This window comes from Artemia franciscana, chromosome 1 (genome assembly GCF_032884065.1).
Source record: "Artemia franciscana chromosome 1, ASM3288406v1, whole genome shotgun sequence".
Classification (NCBI taxonomy): Eukaryota; Metazoa; Arthropoda; class Branchiopoda; order Anostraca; family Artemiidae; genus Artemia; species Artemia franciscana.
The window spans coordinates 24,938,631-24,958,192 of NC_088863.1; the positions used below are offsets into that span (position 1 = coordinate 24,938,631).

General features: G+C 35.7%; 1 protein-coding gene across 1 annotated transcript in view; it reads right to left on the reverse strand.

The window, feature by feature from the left end:
• The window catches only part of LOC136026202 (inactive rhomboid protein 1-like), a gene marked incomplete in the record, with an annotated part of 191,350 nt that overhangs the window by 32,944 nt on the left and 138,844 nt on the right, over window positions 1-19,562 (reverse strand). The window contains 1 exon segment of the mRNA XM_065702568.1: window positions 13,536-13,610. Within this exon segment, the coding sequence (XP_065558640.1) occupies window positions 13,536-13,610 (75 nt within the window).

Sequence of the window (19,562 nt, forward strand, 5' to 3'; positions counted from 1 at the left end):
GTAAATACCTAGTGCCATAAAAACCAACGAAAATAGTATCATACGGGGAGAACTATTACCTACCTCCCCCCTATTCCAGGGGTTATCATATAAAGCCAGTAGAGAAAACCACAAGAAAATTCATCTAAAAGGATAATTAAAGACATATCACCGTCCTTTTAAATACACTAAACATATTTCTTTCCAATATTGTGTTTTTCCTCTTTGATTAGGCTATTGAATGTTGTTCGTGAACAATTTAAGGATATCGAGCTTCATTAGAAAATTGTAACCTGGATGCATGAACTGGAATTGAAGAGAAGGCATAGAAACATTAATGGGATTCGGCAATATCTCTCAGTTATAGTCTTACTGAAAAGCCAAAATCCATATTCCCGACGTCCTAACAAATATATTTTGACAACTTTCAATGTACTCCACTTGCAACTTGACACTTCTGGTACATCAATATGTGGAAATGAAATAGATCTGTCAACATTTTGCTATGTTATGAAGGGAACCTGTTAAAATAACTAGAAATTTAAATGAACATTAGCAGGAGCCAATGTTCAGGGATTCTGTCCACCTCAGAGACTAGAACTTTGGCCTATTGTCTCGTTTGTGTCACTTTAAAGGACATGGTACCTATTACTTTTTTTGTCATTTCCTTCCTCTTTTAGTTCACTCTCTTTTTACTCTCTTTCAATTTCATCTTTTTATTCAATTTTATTAAGAAATATCGGTACTTGTTAACTAAACAAAAGACAGTCAAGAATTATGCTTAGGTTAGATTTCAGAAAACCGGTTTCATAGCCACAAAGACAAGTGACGGGTGATAGAATGCATTGGACTTGTATAATTTCGGTTATATTTTTGCACATTAGGGGGGTCGGGTTATGTTAGGTTAGGGGTATAGTCAAAATGATTTACCCCCCCCCCCTAAAGAGCAAATATATAGTTCAATTTACATTATTATATAAACTAAAGGACATATGAATGTTATATTTCTTTAGGATTAACCTAACTTCACTTATTGGGTGTGTTTCATTTAATTAACAAGTACCAAAATATCTAACTGTAATTAATATTCTTCTTCTTTTTTTCTAATTGCATAGTCTATATTTAACATGAGTATTCTGAGTCCCTTCGTGTAATCCAGGTACATTGGTGCATGCAAATTCTTCCTCGAATGGGTACAGTTTCAAAGCAGGGTACTGTGATTTAATTCAGTATTCCACTTGATTGCATTCGGGCATACAATTATGCAAACCAAGTACTACTTTTAAATTGTATCACTTGACAACCTTGGACTTTTAAAGTGTTTTTTGGTATAATATATGCATGTAGTGTAGCCATAAACAGAGTAACTAAATAATAAAAAAAGGTAAAAAATTGCGAAGCCAAACTGAATAAGCATAAATCCATTTTCTGGTTTTAGAAATGACACATTCTTGGCACTATAATACAAATTTAATTTCTACGTTAATTTGTACATATGAATTCAGAATTGATTTAGACAACATTAGTAAAATCAATCTGATTCCGAATATCTAAAATCATACGAACAAAGCCTTTGATTAGAGAAGTAAGCCCCCAGAAGTTTAATCTCCAAAATATATAGAGGAGCTAATCAGTGGCGTAATTTTGTCAAAATTTTTTGGGGGGGGGCAAAGTTGGAGCCAATTTTACTCAATGGGGGGAGAGAGACAAAGTTGGAGCCAATTTTCCCAAATCAAGTAAAAATGACAGTAAAACAAAAAATAAGAAATTTGGTACCATAAATGTACTTGCTAGTACTACAAAAGTACTGTAAAGGTATTTATAGTATTATAAAGGTAAATATGTACTAAAAAACTGATATGTTTCTACTGATGCTTGAATTATGCAGGTTTGCCTTAATTTTGACAAGATTTTGGAAGAAACCAAATTTCAGATGTGGGGGGGGGGCAAACTATGGTCTGGAGGGGGGCAAACCAAGGTCTAGGAGAGGCCAAACCGAGGTCTGGGAGCGGTAGTTGCCCCCTGCCCTATAGAAAATTGCGCCCCCTGGAGCTAGTATATCCAGAGGAGCTAATCAGACAAAGAGAACGGATGTAATCTGGATATGTTAAAACCACAGAATGAAAACGACAGCCAAATAATAAATATGCAACCAAAAATAACCAGATTCAGTGCATTTTGAACTCTAGACCCGTGATTACCAGCATGAGATACGGGCCTCAACGGCTAGGCGGGGCAATATTTCTGTGGTTCATGGGTCGGACCTGCCCCCTTCGGCTGATCATACTTAAAGTAGTAGATTGAAAAAAAAGACAAACAACAAAATGTAAATGATGTCACATTCTTATGCATTGAAAGAGCGAAAACGAAACATGATAGTGCTGCAATGACGTCATACACTATAAAAGGTGTTCAATCCAGACCAGGCTTCACGCCACCCCCCAAGCACCCCCCCCCCGCGCGCGTAAGTCGTTACGCGCCATATTAATTACGCGCCATTGTAGTTGTGTCCCTGTCTCCCACCTGTGAATATATATATATATATATATATATATATATATATATATATATATATATATATATATATATATATATGTATATATATATATATATATATATATATATATATATATATATATATATATATATATATATATGTAAATATATATATATATATATATATATATATATATATATATATATATATATATATATATATACTAGCTGTTGGGGTGGCGCTTCGCGCCCCCCCAAGCCCCCCCGCGCGCGTAAGTCGTTACGCGCCATATTATTTACGCGCCATTGTAGTTGTGTCCCTATGTCCCACCTGTGAATATATATATATATATATATATATATATATATATATATATATATATATATATATATATATATATATATATATATACATATATACATATATATATATATATATATATATATATATATATATATATATATATATATATATATATATATATATATATATATATATATATATATATATATATATATATATATATATATATATATATATATATATATATATATATATATATATATATATATATATATATATATATATATATATATATATGTTTTTAACTACGTAAAACTTGCGAATATACAACATTCTTTGATGTCCCATTGTCTGTGCATATAAATAGATTGTCAGGTTTACCGACTCTTGAACATGCAACATATAATGGTCCATGGGAAAACAATCCGTATTCAGATCTATACCTCATGATTCTAATGATTGCCCTTGAGCTTTGTTGATGGTGATTGCTAATCGACGATTCCCTGTGTCGCAGTCGTCATTTATATATCCCCGTGTGCCCCCCGGTGTCCCGGTCGTCATTTATATTCCATGTGTTCCGGTCGTCATTTATGTCCCGGTGTCCCAGTCTGTGAATTCTCTTTGAGGGTCCCGGGCGTCATTGATATTCCTTGTGTCCCGGTGTCCCGGTCGTCATTCGTGTCCCGGTGTCCCAGTCTGTATATACATTCGTTTTTGAATTGGTCTTTTTTTAGGTTTTAGTTTTCTGCCTTTTTTTTTATATTTTTTTAGTTATACCTCATGATTCTAATGATTGCCCTTGAGCTTTGTTGATGGTGATTGCTAATCGAACATTCTCTGTGTCCCCATCGTCATTTATATATCCCCCTGTGCCCCCCGGCGTCCCCGTTGTAGTTGTGTCCCTGTGTCCCGGTCGTCATTTATATTCCCTGTGTCCCGGTCGTCATTTGTATTCCGGTGTCCCAGTCTGTATATACATTCGTTTTTGAAATGGTAAATGATGAAATAAATTTTTGTATTTTTCCCCTTTTTTTCTTTTTAGTTTTTTTTTCTTTTTAGTTTTTTTTTATTTTTATTTTTTTTAGTTTTGTTTTTCTCCTTTATTTTTCTTTTTGTTTCCTTTTTTTAGTTTTTTTTTATTTTTTAGTTTTTTTAGTTTTTTAGCTTTTTTAGTTTTTTTATTAGTTTTTAGTTTGTTTTTTTCTTTTTAGTTTTTTTGTAGTTTTTACCTTTTTTTTTAGTTTTTTTTTTACTTATGTCCTGGTCGTCATTTATAATCCCTGTGTCCCGGTCGTCATTTGTGATGGTTTGTTGACGGTGTTTTGTTGATGGTGATTGCTAATTGAACATTCCTTGTGTCCCGGTCGCTTTCTCTTTGAGTGTCCCGGTCGTCATTTATATTCCCTATGTGCCGGTGTCCTGGTCGTCATTTGTGTCCCAATGTAATTTCGTAATTTCGTCAGTCGAAAACATGATGTCAGTCGACACAGAAACATGACGTCACCTGATCCACAGACAGACAGACAGACAACTTATTTTTCTATATATAGATATATATATATATATATATATGTTTTTAACTACGTAAAACTTGCGAATATACAACATTCTTCGCTGTCCCATTGTCTGTGCATATAAATAGATTGTCAGGTTTACTGACTCTTGAACATACAACATATAATTGTCCATGGGAAAAACAATCCGTATTTAGATCTATAACTCATTATTCTAATGATATGTCCCTGTGTGCCGGTGTCCCAGTTTGTAATTTCTCTTTGAGTGTCCCGGTCGTCATTTATATTCCCTGTGTCCCTGTGTCCCGGTCGTCATTTGTGTCCCGGTGTCCCGGTCTGTAATTTCTCTTCAAACAACCCCTGTGTCCCGGTCGTCATTTATATATCTTCCCTGTGCCCCCGGCGTCCCCGTTGTAGTTGTGTCCCTGTGTCCCGGTCGTCATTTATATTCCCTGTGTCCCGGTCGTCATTTGTGTCCCGGTCTGTAATTTCATCAGTTGACAAACATGACGTCTGTCGACAAACAACTTCATGACGCATACAGCTCAATCCTTATAATGACGTCAGTCGACAAACATGACGTCACTCGATAGACATAACACACAAACAACTTATTTTTATATATATATAGATATGCCGAGAGGACGAACCAAAAAGGTACTAAGTTAATGACCTTTTAAGCTTCCTTTAGGAAAATAAACATAAAATTTCGAATAACAAAATATAAACATCACGAGAGGGTATCAGGATTTTATAAATGCTTAGGTGGGCTACAGTCCAAAAGTGGTTGGAAACTACTGCTCTAGACGAAAATATTCGTAAACAAAGTTAAGGTGGAAACATCTTCTTTTTCGTTTTAAACGGCTTTTAAGACCGGCACTAATTAAAGTTCCAGACAAACAGCTTTTGTCACAGCAACCAATTTAGATAAGAGCTGTAGAGCAGAAAAATAGCAAGTCAAAGGAAATGAGATAAACCTCTCTGAAATATTGATTAGAACTGAAAAACTACTCTCGAAACAACGCTATTGTAGAATCCTTCAGATAATCTCAATTCTCCAGACGATCTTGTTTTGTTTTCAGGGAACTCATCAATCCAATAATGCATACGAAGTTACCACGCGAGCAACATTATGAATCGCCCCGAGATTCATTTCAACAGTGTAAATCCTGAGAATGTACTTACACTACCACTTTCATGTACTTACACCGCCCCTAACAATGTCGGCCATGCTAAAAACGCGTATCTGCAGCATTTTATCTCGTCTAAAGATAAAGACCTAAAGCTAAAGATAAAAAACGTATCGACCATGTGCTCCCTACATCACTTGGAGCTCCTGGGTTCAATACGATTTGCAAAAAAAAAAAAAAAAAATGCGATTTTCGTAAATGAAATTATCAAGTAGAAAACCATCACAAAATCTTATACAATACAAACAAGAATTTCTTGTATTGAAGATAAATACGACGCCAGTACCTGTTTTGGTAACATCTTTATCACGAAACTAGACAATTTCCTTGGTATTGTACAATTTAACTGAGCTTAAACAACCGAATTTAAAGAGACATACAAAAAAAACTTTATCCAAATTATCACATGAGGAAGGCACATACTACCTTCTGGCAACAATTGTCCTAAAAACTCAAAAATAACTGAAGAGCATGTATTACTGAATTTTCAAGCATAGAAACACACCAGCCGGTCTTCTCCACCAGTACCGGAAATATTCTACTCCCAAATTAATCTAGTAACGCATAAGAAAGAACACAATTTAAAACTATTCGAAAATTTTTTACAACATTCGAGAGACTCCGAAGGTTTTACTTTTCAGAATAGTAAACGTAATTACGAGAGAAAGAACACAATATGAGTAACACGTAAGGCAAAATACTGGAAACCTCTCTACGCGCTTTACAGCCTAAACCACCAGGATGACAATTTGGATTCAGGTGCAACCAACAACCTCAAACAATCCCAACAACATCCAGAATGTACTTCTGGATGTTAGAAAACATTGAGTGAGAACAATACCAATTATAAGGAGGACTTCATTTAATTAATACGAAATTGAGTGAATGAAATATACCACACAAGAATGCCTGATATTGTTCGAAACATTCTTGAAGGTGGTCACTACTTCCACATTCTCAGCTTCCTTGTATGCCCAATCCCTGTTTACTAAAGCTTTAAAGAGCAACTGGTATATTTCATGCGTTGGCACTACAAAGATTCTTAGAAAAAAAAAAAATCCAAATTGAAGATTGAATGAGAAACTATAGCAAGAGCTAAGAGCCATATGGCACTTGTTACGAAGCCAGAAGAGCTAGGAGCCAAGAGCTCATATGGTATGAGCTCTAACGAAATTCTAAGAATCAATAGATTTATTTAAAATGAAAATGAAAGGCTTAATGCCGGTCGGGATTTAAGATAAGAGCTCTGAGTCACGATGTCCTTCTAAATATCAAAATTCATTAAGATTCGATCACCCACTCGTAAGTTATAAATACCTCATTTTTTCTAATTTCTCCTCTCCCTTTAGCACCCCAGATGGTCGAATCTGGGAAACCAACTTTATAAAGTCAATTTGTGCAGCTCCCTGACAGGCCTACCAATTTTATCGTCCTAGCACGTCCAAAAGCACCAAACCCGTTTTTATTCTTCCCTTCCAGTTTTATCCTGATCTCTCCGCTTTAAGTATTTTCTCAGATCTCCGGCCTCTACCAACTGCCCTTCCCAATGACGCTGGATCCGGTTTAGATTTAAAACAAGAGATCTGAGTTACGAGGCCCTTCTAAATATGACGTTTCTTGAAGATCCGATCACTCCTTTGTAAGTTAAAAATACGTCATTTTTTCTATTTTTCAGAATTACCCCCCCCCCAATTCCCTCAAATAGAGCGGATCCGTTCCAATTATGTCAATCACGTATCTAAAACTTCTGCTTATTTTTTCCACCAAGTTTCATCCCAATCCCCCCACACTAAGTGTTTTCCATGATTTTAGGTTCCCCACCAAACTCTCCCCAATGTCATCCGATCTGGTCGGGATTTAAAATAAGATCTTTGAGACACGATATCCTTCTAAATATCAAATTTCATTGAGATCCGATCACCCGTTCGTAAGTTAAAAATACCTCATTTTTTTCTAACTTTTCAGAATTGAGCCTCCCCCCCCCAAACTGCCCCAAAGAGAGCGGATCCGTTCCGGTTATTTCAATGATGTATCTAGGACTTGTGCTTATTTTTCCCATCTAGTTTCATCCCGATCCCTCCACTCTAAGTGTTTTCCAAGATTTTAAATTTCCCCCTCCCAACTCCCCCCCCCCAATGTCACCAGATACGGTCGGGATTTAAAATAAAAGCTCTGAGACACGATATCCTTCCAAAACATCAAATTTAATTCAGATCTGATCAACCGTTCGTAAGTTACGAACGGTAAGTTACGACTATTTCTAATTTAACCTGGCCTGGTAAATGATGAGCTTGCCAAATTTCATCGTCCTAGCTTACCTGGAAGTGCCTAAAGTAGCAAAACAAGTACAGACAGACCGAGAGACAGACCGATAGAATTTGCGATCGCTATATGTCACTTGGTTAATACTAAGTGCCATAAAAACAAGAAAAAATCAGATTCTGGTCTCATCCAGGAGGTAATTCAAAGGAGAAATATTTATAGAGGATTTTTCAAATGTTAGTGCAAAACGGTTACGGTGGTTTAAAAGATGCTATGGTAATTATGCAGTGGCGTAAAATTCTGGGAGGGGGGACAACTGAGGAGATCCACATATGAGGCTAGATTTTCGATAAGCTAACTTGTGGCATTGATGTAGCGTCAAATGTATAACACCTCAAATGGATGTTAAAACGAATATTTGGAGTTTAAACATTTTAATTTTACAAACTTTAAGCTTTTGTTTTTTATTTTGATTGATAGCTATACATTTTACTTCGTATGAGAAGCAATGCTTATTTTAAAGTTTATTTAATTTTTTGGTGAAATGAAATCCATTATTGAAGAAAACAGTTACTTCGGGATCTAAATTATCACATATTGTTGAGCCTATAATATTCAGCATAATTTTCAGTTATAACTAATTATTGTAAGAGCACTATTAGAAGAAGTTCTGCATTTATTTTAAACCTTTAATGGTTTTTAGGCTATGCCAAAAATTGTGCATAACATTTATTATAAAAATCTCCAACGATATTTTTTTATACCTTTTCCGCAATTATTAGACAAATTTTCTACAAATCCAAATCGTTCTTCGTTAAGAACCGATCACCCACTCGTAAGTTAGAAATACCTCATTTTTTCTAATTTCTCCTCTCCCTTTAGCACCCCAGATGTTCGAATCTGGGAAAACGCCTTTATAAAGACAATTTGTGCAGCTCCCTGACACGCCTACCAATTTTTATCGTCCTAGCACGTCCAAAAGCACCAAACTCGTTTCTATTCTTCCCTTCCAGTCTTATCCTGATCTCTCCGCTTTAAGTATTTTCTCAGATTTCCGCCCCCCCACCAACTGCCCTCCCCAATGACGCTGGATCCGGTTGAGATTTAAAATAAAAGATCTGAGTTACGAGGTCCTTCTAAATATGAAGTTTCTTGAAGATCCGATCACTCCTTTGTAAGTTAAAAATACGTCATTTTTTCTATTTTTTCAGAATTACCCCCCCCCCCCAATTCCTCCAAATAGAGCAGATCCGTTCCAATTATGTCAATCACGTATCTAAAACTTCTGCTTATTTTTCCCACCAAGTTTCATCCCAATCCCCCCACACTAAGTGTTTTCCATGATTTTAGGTTCCCCACCAAACTCCCCCCAATGTCACCCGATCCGGTCAGAATTTAAAATAAGATCTTTGAGACACGATATCCTTCTAAATATCAAATTTCATTGAGATCCGATCACCCGTTCGTAAGTTAAAAATACCTCATTTTTTTCTAACTTTTCAGAATTAAGCCTCCCCCCCCCAAACTGCCCCAAAGAGAGTGGATCCGTTCCGGTTATTTCAATGATGTATCTAGGACCTGTGCTTATTTTTCCCATCAAGTTTCATCCCGATCCCTCCACTCTAAGTGTTTTCCAAGATTTTAGGTTTCCCCCTCCCAACCCCCCCCCCCCCAATGTCACCAGATACGGTCGGGATTTAAAATAAGAGCTCTGAGATACGATATCCTTCCAAACATCAAATTTAATTCAGATCTGATCAACCGTTCGTAAGTTAAAAATACTTCATTTTTTCTGTTTTTCCGAATTTACCGGCCCCCTACTCCCCTCCCAGATGGTCAAATCGGGAAAACGACTATTTCTAACTTAATCTGGCCAGGTCCATGATGCGCTTGCCAAATTTCATCGTCCTAGCTTACCTGGAAGTGCCTAAAGTAGCAAAACCAGGACAGACAGACCGAGAGACAGACTGATAGAATTTGCGATCGCTATATGTCACTTGGTTAATATCAAGTGCCATAAAAACAAGAAAAAATCTGATTCTGGTCTCATCCAGGAGGTAATTCAAAGGAGAAATATTTATAGAGGATTTTTCAAATGTTAGTGCAATACGGTTACGGTGGTTTAAAAGATGCTATGGTAATTATGCAGTGGCGTAAAATCCCGGGAGGGAGGGGGGACAATTGAGAAGATCCACATATGAGGCTAGATTTTCGACAAGCTAACTTGGTGGCATTGATGTAGCGTCAAATGGATAACACCTCAAATGGATGTTAAAACGAATATTTGGAATTTAAACACTTTAATTTTACAGACTTTAAGCTTTTCTTTTTAATTTTGATTGATAGCTATACATTTTACCTCGTATGAGAAGCAATGCTTATTTTATCAATTTTAACTATCTTATTTTAACAGTTACTTCGGGATCTTAATTATCACATATTGTTGAGTCTATAATATTCAGTATAATATTCAGTTATAACAAATTATTGCAAGAGCACTATTAGAAGAAGTTCTGCATTTATTTTAAACCTTTAATGGTTTTTAGGCTATGCCAAAAACTGTGCATAACATTTATTATAAAAATCTCCAACAATATCTTTTATACCTTTTCCGCAATTATTAGACAAATTTTCTACAAATCCAAATCTTTCTTAAAATTGACATTATTGATTTTACTCCAGACCATCTTATAATAGACATTTAATGTTTAAGGATAATGTAGTGCAACTTAAAAAAAGCCAAACTGAAGATTGAATGAGAGACTAAAAAACAAGAAAAAAAAATAGATTGTTCTTTGTCCCACGAAAAAGGCATTTCCTGAGAATCAAACTGTTTCTCTCAGTAGTAAACGAAACTCTAAAAAACGGAATTTCGATGCTAAAAGATATATCAAAAGAATCGGATTTTTATGCTGATTTTAAATATATAAGTTTCATCAAATTTAGTCTTTGTCATCAAAAGTTACGAGCCTGAGAAAATTTGCCTTATTTTGGAAAATAGGGGGTAACACCTCCTAAAAGTCATTAGAATGAGCCCTCTTGCGACATTCTAGGACCACTTGGTCGATACGATGACCCCTGGGAAAAGAACAAAAAAAAAAAACAAATAAAGAACACGCACCCGTGATCTGTCTTCTGGCAAAAAATACGAAATTCCACATTTTCGTAGATAGGAGCTTGAAATTTTTGCTATGGGGTTCTCTGATACGCTGAATGCGATGGTGCGATTTTCGTTAAGGTTCTATGATTTTTAGGGGGTGTTTCCCCCCTATTTTCCAAAATAAGGCAAATTTTCTCAGGCTCGTAACTTTTGATGACAAAGACTAAATTTGATGAAACTTATATATTTAAAATCAGTATGAAAATCCAATTCATTTGATGTATCTTTTAGTATCAAGATTCCGTTTTTAGAGTTTCGTTTACTATTGAGCCGGGTCGCTCCTTACTAAAGTTCGTTACCACGAACTGTTTGATTTCTGATCGTTTTTCAAATAATACGGGTAAATCTGCCTAGCCCTCCATGAAATATATCCCCCCTTCACAGGAAACTCCTCCCTGGAAATTTTATCCAACGTAAAGTGCACCCCCTCCGTCAAATTCGTTCGAAACTTCCATCCTCGCTGAAAATTCTTCCCCTCCCGCGTAAAATGTCTTGCAGACGATTCAGCATGAGAAATTCTACTTAGTATTATATCATTTGCAAAAAAACTTTAATTTCTAATTGGTTTCTCAATCACTTTTCAGATATCCCCTTTCGTTGAAAATTTTTCCGGAAACCAAAACACGCGGAAAACAACCCCCGGGTTATTCGCGCGGAACATCTCCACATGCAAAATTGAGTTGACAAAGATAATCTAAGACAATTAAAAAGAATTTCGCATAGAAATTTTGTCAAATCCCCCAGTGTAAAATTTCCACTGAAAAATCACTCCGTGGATACTTCCCTCTCAATGGAAAATTATCCCCGTTGAAAACAACACCAGAATAAAATTTGCCCTGTCCCACCCAGAAAATGTTTGCATACTTCTAAATAACAGATACTATATGTAAACAATGGACAAATATTGTAACTTCAAGAACTTTTCCCAGGGGTTGTGGGGGGGGGGTCAAGATATCTCCAAAGGCATAGCTATTCGGCCTTTCAACTATGCTGAACAAAACGGCTATTTGAAAATTTTGATCGGACTGTTCTAAGAAAAATTGGCAAGGGAGTTTGCCTAGTTGCCCTCCAATTCTTTCAGTCTCTTAAAAAGGGCACTATAACTTTAAGTTTCCGTTCGAACGAGCCCTATTTCGATATTCTAGCACCATTGGGTAGATACGATCACCCATGAAAAAAAAACACGCATCTGTGATCTTTCTTTTGGCAGAACATACAAATTTCACATTTTTGCAGATAGGAAACCTCTACAGTAGGGTTCTCTGATACGCTGAATCTGACAGAGCGATTTTCATTAAGAATCTATGACTTTTAGAGGATGTTTCTCCCTTTTTCCGAAAATAAGGCGATTCTTCTAAGGCTCGTAACCTTGATGGGTAAGACTATACTTAATGAAACTTACATATATTAAATCAGCATAAAAATATTTTTTTTTATAGGGGCCTGTATTTATTTGCATCAATATTCCGTTTTTTTTAGTTACGGTTACTATTGATCCGGCTCGCTCCTTACTTACAGTTCGTTACCACGAACTCTTTGATAAAGTGACAAGATTACTAGAAAACTATTTTCATAAATGAAATGCTCTTCCTGATGCTTCAAAAATGAATATTTTTCGAGTATTTGGAATTTGAGGCAGATAGGAAAAGTGAAGGTTCTGGTATGGTGTTTAACTATCCCATCGCCTAATAAACACTCAATTGAATCATTGATATTATTTCCTGATAATAAGTTCCCTAGCAAATCAATTTATTAAAACTTCCTCCCGTACAACCAAGAGATCAAGATTAGATCTCTTGATCTCAAAGAAACGTTAGAGATATATTATCTCTAACGTTTCCAATGAGCAAAACCTCGGAGACAGATTTGAGAAAAGAGAAGAATTATATAACATGATGAAAGAAACACCTTGATGAAAGAAATTAAATTGCTGTTTATTTATATCGTAATTTAACTGATTGTCCTGAGGTAGGTATAGTTGCAACCTTTTAATGTGACATTTTGTTCGTTTTGATTTTTAGTAAAAGTATTTTGAATTTATTTAGGAGTTTTTATTCACAGCCCTGGGAGCGACCCTAAGATGCAGAAATTCCCCCTCTTATCCGTTCCCATAATCTATACACGAAACTTCAACCAGATCAGGAGTATGCACTTGGAGGAGAGAACTAGTGCAGGGAATGGCCCTCTTCTAGGATAACATGTCCGATGATGGATCTAAGGATTGCAATATATGACGATGTATGTATATAATGATTGTATATATGCTGGTCAAGCCTAACTATATCCTCTATTTAGAATATTTGCACCCTGTCAGCATTAGTATTATTACTAGTTTAAACTAATGGCGTCAATGTACAGAAATGTAGAAGGGGGGTAATGCATTTTTCAAAATCAAGGGCAAGTGGGCAAAATATTTTCAATTTTTCAATGGAAATGCCCCCCAAAATGGCAGTTTTCAAAATCTAGTGGAGTGGACCGAACTTATTTTTTGAAGGAGGGAGGGGGGCAAACTCCTTCAATATTGTAGCTTTTCCCCTAGTTGATGCCTCTGTTAAAATACTATTACACAATCATGAATACAGAGCAACTTTAAATATAGTAATAAGCTAAATTTTAAACTTTAAACTTACCACTCTTGGACCAAGCCATAAGTTTTGAGGCTCATAATAATCTACAGTTTCTAGAGATAAAGACTTCACCATCACCTGAAAATGAGATAACATTACTACTACTCGTAACATCATTAGAAAATGAGAAAATGAGATAAAATATCACTAAACCCCAAAACGACAAGAATATATTTCGTATAGGAGGAGAATGTTATCTATGTTTTTTTTGTTACCTCTGATACTACTGATAAAATGATACCATTTATACCACATACATGAGCGAGGGTAGTTAAATAGTTCATTGTCTCAATAGACAGAACATAATAAAATTCGGTTTTCTTCTCAAGAAATGAAAGATTGATATAAAAGCATCTAAAATTCGAAAGGAGGCAAAAAACACGAATAGCAACAAAAAAAGATTTGCTGCTCCTCATAATCCCAACGATCTCAAACTTAGAAAATTCCTTCCGTAGAAAACCCCAGCCTCCTATGGGAAATTCCCCACATGCAAAATTAAGCAGCCACGAAAAAAGCACAAAACAGGTATCTCGAAATATCGATCAGATGTCCTAAAGGGCAAAAAAGGACCAAATGTATGAAACTTAACACGCCTTTTTTAGTTAAAGAAAAAAATACAAAAAAAAATGAATGGAAACAAACAGTTTATCACATTTTCTGAGTGAACATGCACAAATTGACAGAAACTCTTATTCTAAACGAACAAACAACAGTTTAAGTAAACGAGGAATAAAAAAGCAAAGAAAAAAAATCAAAAATAATTTTTTTATAAATTCAACGAAAATACTGGAAGAATTGAGACGAATATTTTGTCAGGACAACCGCTTCCCTTCTTCGGCGGTATAGGAGAGAGTCTCAAGAGAATATGTTCATATTTTCTGAGCGAAAATGCGAAGGGAAGAGACCAAATAAAAGTAAAAAAAAAAAACATAAAAAGACAACACGGAAATAAAAAAGAAATACAAACCCAAGTAAGAAGGACAAGGAAATCGGTTAAATAGAAAGGAATCTTTTGTTACCCCTGATCGTCATGGGTACCTATTTTGAACTTTCTTTGTGGCTGCTCAATTTTGCGAGTAGGGAAATTTCTGGGGGGGGGGGTATTCTATGGAGAACCCCAGCCACCAATAACTCAGACAAAAGGGGTTGCACTTCATCAAAAAAAAAAATCATTTTAAAAAGGTTCATGAAAGCGCTGCAGTAATACGGCCCAAATGCAACTTGATCCACCAGGCTTTCTGGAGAAAAGTTGAAGAGCTAATCTTCCTGGAATAGCAAAAAACAGGTGATTGAGACAAAGAAGATTGGACTTCTTCAAAGTTACATTTTTAAGCTCAATCACTTTCAAAAAAGTTTACGGAAATTCTGCAGTAATATGGCCCAAATGCAGCTCGTTCTATCCGGCTTTTCAGAGAAAAGTTGCAAAGTTGGTCTTCCTGGACTGGCAAAGCATTAATGATTCAGACAAAAAGGAACCCACAATATTTTTGGGTTCTAACACTTTCAAAAAAAGTTTATAATAGCGCTGCAGTTATAAGGCAGTTTGTTTTTTCAGGCTTTCGGGAGAAAAGTGCCAGAATTGGTCTTGTAGGACTAGCAAACCACTGTTAATTCAGGTTAAGAAGATTAGAGACTCATTTTCGCTTCTATAGATTCCTGATCATTAAACTTTTCACCCAAATGAAGCTATTTTCCATAAAAAATTCTTAGAAAAAAATCTTGAGCAGCAGCAAGGTATAATTTGGCTCTATTTGATATATACCATAGAAAAACGCAACTCAAAGGATTTTCCAAGTTAAAAGTGAAGTAAATCATTGAAGCACTTAAAAAAATAAAAACTGTGAGAGTTTCCTCTAGACGATATCAAGTGTTTTTTTTTTCTTTTTTTTTTACCTGGAGGTATTGAGATGATTTTATTACAATCGTTGTTGATCCCTACTTTTCCTGAGATAAATATTATCGAAAAGATGATCCCAGTCGATGAAACTTACTCTGTGACCACAATATTCATTTACAGGAACAAAATTACAGGTACCATCTTTGGTACTGGTCGGGATAATATTTGAGAAAAAAAGATTACTTTATGCAATTGCTATTGAGCTTTATTCAATGTTTTACGGAATTCCCTGCGGAGCCATTTAAAACTCATTTTGTAAATTAATTCTCCCGTACTTTGAGAACAAATAAACCTAACTTAAATAAAGTAATTTTAGTTATTCTGGAGTTTCACCAAAGAGAATCATACTCAAACAATATTCTCCGACTACGATTCAGACAATAGTCTTCAAGATAACAAGATTCACAAACTTCAGCCTCTATATACATAATTTTGAAATCCAATAGCTAGGAACCGATTTTGGTCTATTTGCATTAATAAAGGAAGATCTGATGCGGATTCCACCTTTCTTGTCTGTTGGGAAATACAAGCATAATTAAAGATAATTCTATCTAATATAGGCATGCAACAATCGAAGACACTAACTTACTGCCATGTATTGGTAGGGAATAAAGAACAATATCATTGTCAATGATATTGTCAATATAATACTGTCCACGAACAGTAATATTGTCACCACGACAAAATGGTCAGCATCTCCAAGGCAGTTTACATTGCGAAGCGTCTGGGAAGTCAAAATACAAAAAAAAAAAGAGTGAACGATATTTCTTCCACTATTCGGTATACTGCAAAGAAAACTGCATCTTGTGATTAGGACAGGTTTATGGACTGCAAGCTAGATTAATGATGCTTCAATCGATTGTACTAAAACCCTGTTTGTAAACACAATAAAAGGGTCTTCACAGATCATAGCTTTCCACGGAGGGGATGATTTTCGGCATGATTTGAAAAACGATCAAAAATTAAATAATTTTGCAGGTGCAATCGTCTGCAAGAAATTTTCCGGGGAGGGGAGGGTATTTTCAATAGTCATCAGTTTACTGCCCCGTAGTAACAGATAATATTATTGTCAGAGAATATAGCGATATTATTTTAAATAGTAACACTAAGGCAAAATGATCCGCATTTGCAAGGCAGCACTAGATGTTCAGTTTAAATTGCGAAGTGTTTGGGCAGTCAAAATACAAAAAAAGTTTTTGTATGATGGGCACGAATGTTATCTGATCCAAGTTCGATTTCAAACTGAGACTAATATAGACCTAAAAGTGTTAATGTACAACTGAATAAATGTAATATTATTATTTCTTTTTTATATATAATGGAATACCGTTCGATATTTAGTACAGGTGGTAAATATTATTGTAAATACTATAAATAAACTGTTTGATTGGCAACAATGATGCTCGTTTTGAGGCCAATTGAATTTACATGGCTCTTATAGGGTCAATAGGGGGTAAACAGTTTTGTTTATGATCGTGACCTGAACATAAAAAAAGGCCTCACCATAATTTATGCATGATTAATTTTTTTCTATAAATTTCATTACAATATGCAAAATTGACATAGAGACGGTAAGAAGCTGAGTTTGGACAGTACCGGAAAAGATTTATGTAAGAAATTATATATTTAAAATAAGAAATCTATATAGATCGGATTTATAGCTATACAAAATAAAAGTTAAGTAAAATACACAAGAACTTGGATCCCAAAACGAGTTTTTCCAGACTTTTTTTTATAGCAAAACTGGAAAAAAAGAGCTAAAACAGGAGGTATGTTCTATTATATTCAATACTAGCTGTTGGTGTGGCACTTCGCGCCACACCAACATCTAGTTGGAGGGGGTTCTTCCCCCCCCCCGCAAGCCCCCCGCGCGCGTAAGACGTTACGTGCCATATTAGTTACTTGGCATTGTAGTTGTGTCCCTATGTCCCACCTGTGAATATATATGTTTTTAACTACGTAAAACTTGCGAATATACAACATTCTTCGCTGTTCCATTGTCAGTGCATATAAATAGATTGTCAGGTTTACCCACTCTTGAACATGCAACATATAATCGTCCATGGGAAAACAATCCGTATTCAGATCTATACCGCATTTTTCTAATGATTGCCCTAGAGCTTTGTTGATGGTGATTGCTAATCGAATATTCCCCGTGTCCCCGTCGTCATTTATATATCCCCCTTGTGCCCTTCCAGCGTCCCCGTTGTAATTGTGTCCCTGTCTCCCGGTCGTCATTTATATTCCCTGTGTCCCGGTCGTCATTTGTGTCACGGTGTCTCGGTCTGTAATTTCTCTTTGAGTGTCCCGGTCATCACTTATATTCACTGTGTCCCGGTCGTCATTTGTGTCCCGGTCTGTAATTTTTCTTTGAGTTTCCCGGTCGTCATTTACTAGGCGATAATTTCGACGTTGCTCTTGTGATTCCTCGGCACGCTTTCTTTTGGCATTATCTCTTTGAGCCGCAAGCCTGTTTTCACGTTGTTCTTGTAATTCCTCGGCACGCTTTCTTTTGGTGATTTTTTTTTTGGTAATTTCTCTTTTAGCCGCTAGCATGTTTTGACGTTGTTCTTGTGATTCCTCGGCACGATTTGTTTTGGTAATTTCTCTTTGAGACGCAAGCCGGTTTTCACGCTGTACTTGTGATTCCTCGGCACGCTTTCTTTTCTGACTTTCTCTATTAGCCGCAAGCCTTTTGGCATTAACTCTTTGAGCAGCTTCCTCAGCTATTTCTTCTGCCATTGTAGGATTTATACTAAAATTCCTCTTTGAATCGCCCTCTTATATACTTATAATGACGTCATATACAAAGCCTTTGACGTCATATGCAAAGCCTTATATACTTATAATGACGTCACATGCGGACAAACACACAAACATACTTATAATGACGTCATATGTGGACAAACAAAAAACATGGACAAACACATAAACTTACAACTTATTTTTATATATATAGATAACTGGATCCGGAAAAAAAAATTAAATTATGAAACATTTGCGCTTAGCTCCCTTTCCCTAAAAGATCTTATCTCTTGCTGAGATACTACAGAACCTTGAAAATTTCAAAAAAAAAAATACAAACAAACAATAAATTGGTAAGGCCTTGCAAAATTCCAAAAAAAAAATATTAAAGTATGAAATATTGGCAGTCGACTGAAATTCTCTAAAACAGCTTATCTCTTACTGCGACATTGGATAAGGATAAGAAAGTAAAACAACGAAATGTAATTAGGTAAAACTCTAAAAGAAATTGAAATTATGAGAAGCTAAAACTTCTATAAAAAAGAATAAATGAAAAAATTGTACAAAAAGAACTGGAATAGCCTTAAGAAAAGAGCTTATCTAGGAATAAAACAAAATAGCTACGATTATAAACAAAGTATACGAGATGGCACCCTAATCGTAGCTAACGGTTTAAGAAGTCCAAAATTCAGAATATCAAAAGAACTCAGCTCTCTGCTTCACAAAACACGTACAATTAAAACTGTACTCTGTAGAAAGCCGAGCTAATAGAGGAAAAAAGGAGCAAAACCCAGAAGTATCTAAAATACATTCTTTAATACCTAATAGCGTCTGTTCTAGAGGAAGATTATTTGACTTTTAGATATTGGCACAGCTATCCTTCTCCTTGGTATATTCCTGTTCTTTGTCTAAGCCACTTAAAAATAGGAAAAAAAAAGGATAATAATATTACAAATAAGTAACATTTTGCTCACACTTTCTTCGTAGGCACCGCAAAAACGCTGACTTAGTAAAGAGTGAAGTGGGCTCTTTGGATTATTTATTAATTTTCTCCTTATCACAAAGGAACTTCAAATAGAAGGAGTTGACGCAGAAACTATCGAGGAGGCTCATTTTATTGGACATTAAAGGTTCTAGTGCCCTTTGAAGAGTCAAAAGTGATTGGAGAGCAAGCAGTCTCCACACCCCGAATTCTCTCAAAGCCCTTCCGCTCAGTACTGTTGAAAGGTCTAATAACTATGCCTCTAGGGAAGGGCCCCTCCACAGCCCTTGGAGCAAGGGTTGTAAGATATCCTACCCGCCCAGAGTTTACATATAATTAGTGTTATTTGGAAAGGGGGGCTCGATTGACTCTTGGTATCCAAAAAGGCCATTAACATTGAGGTGAT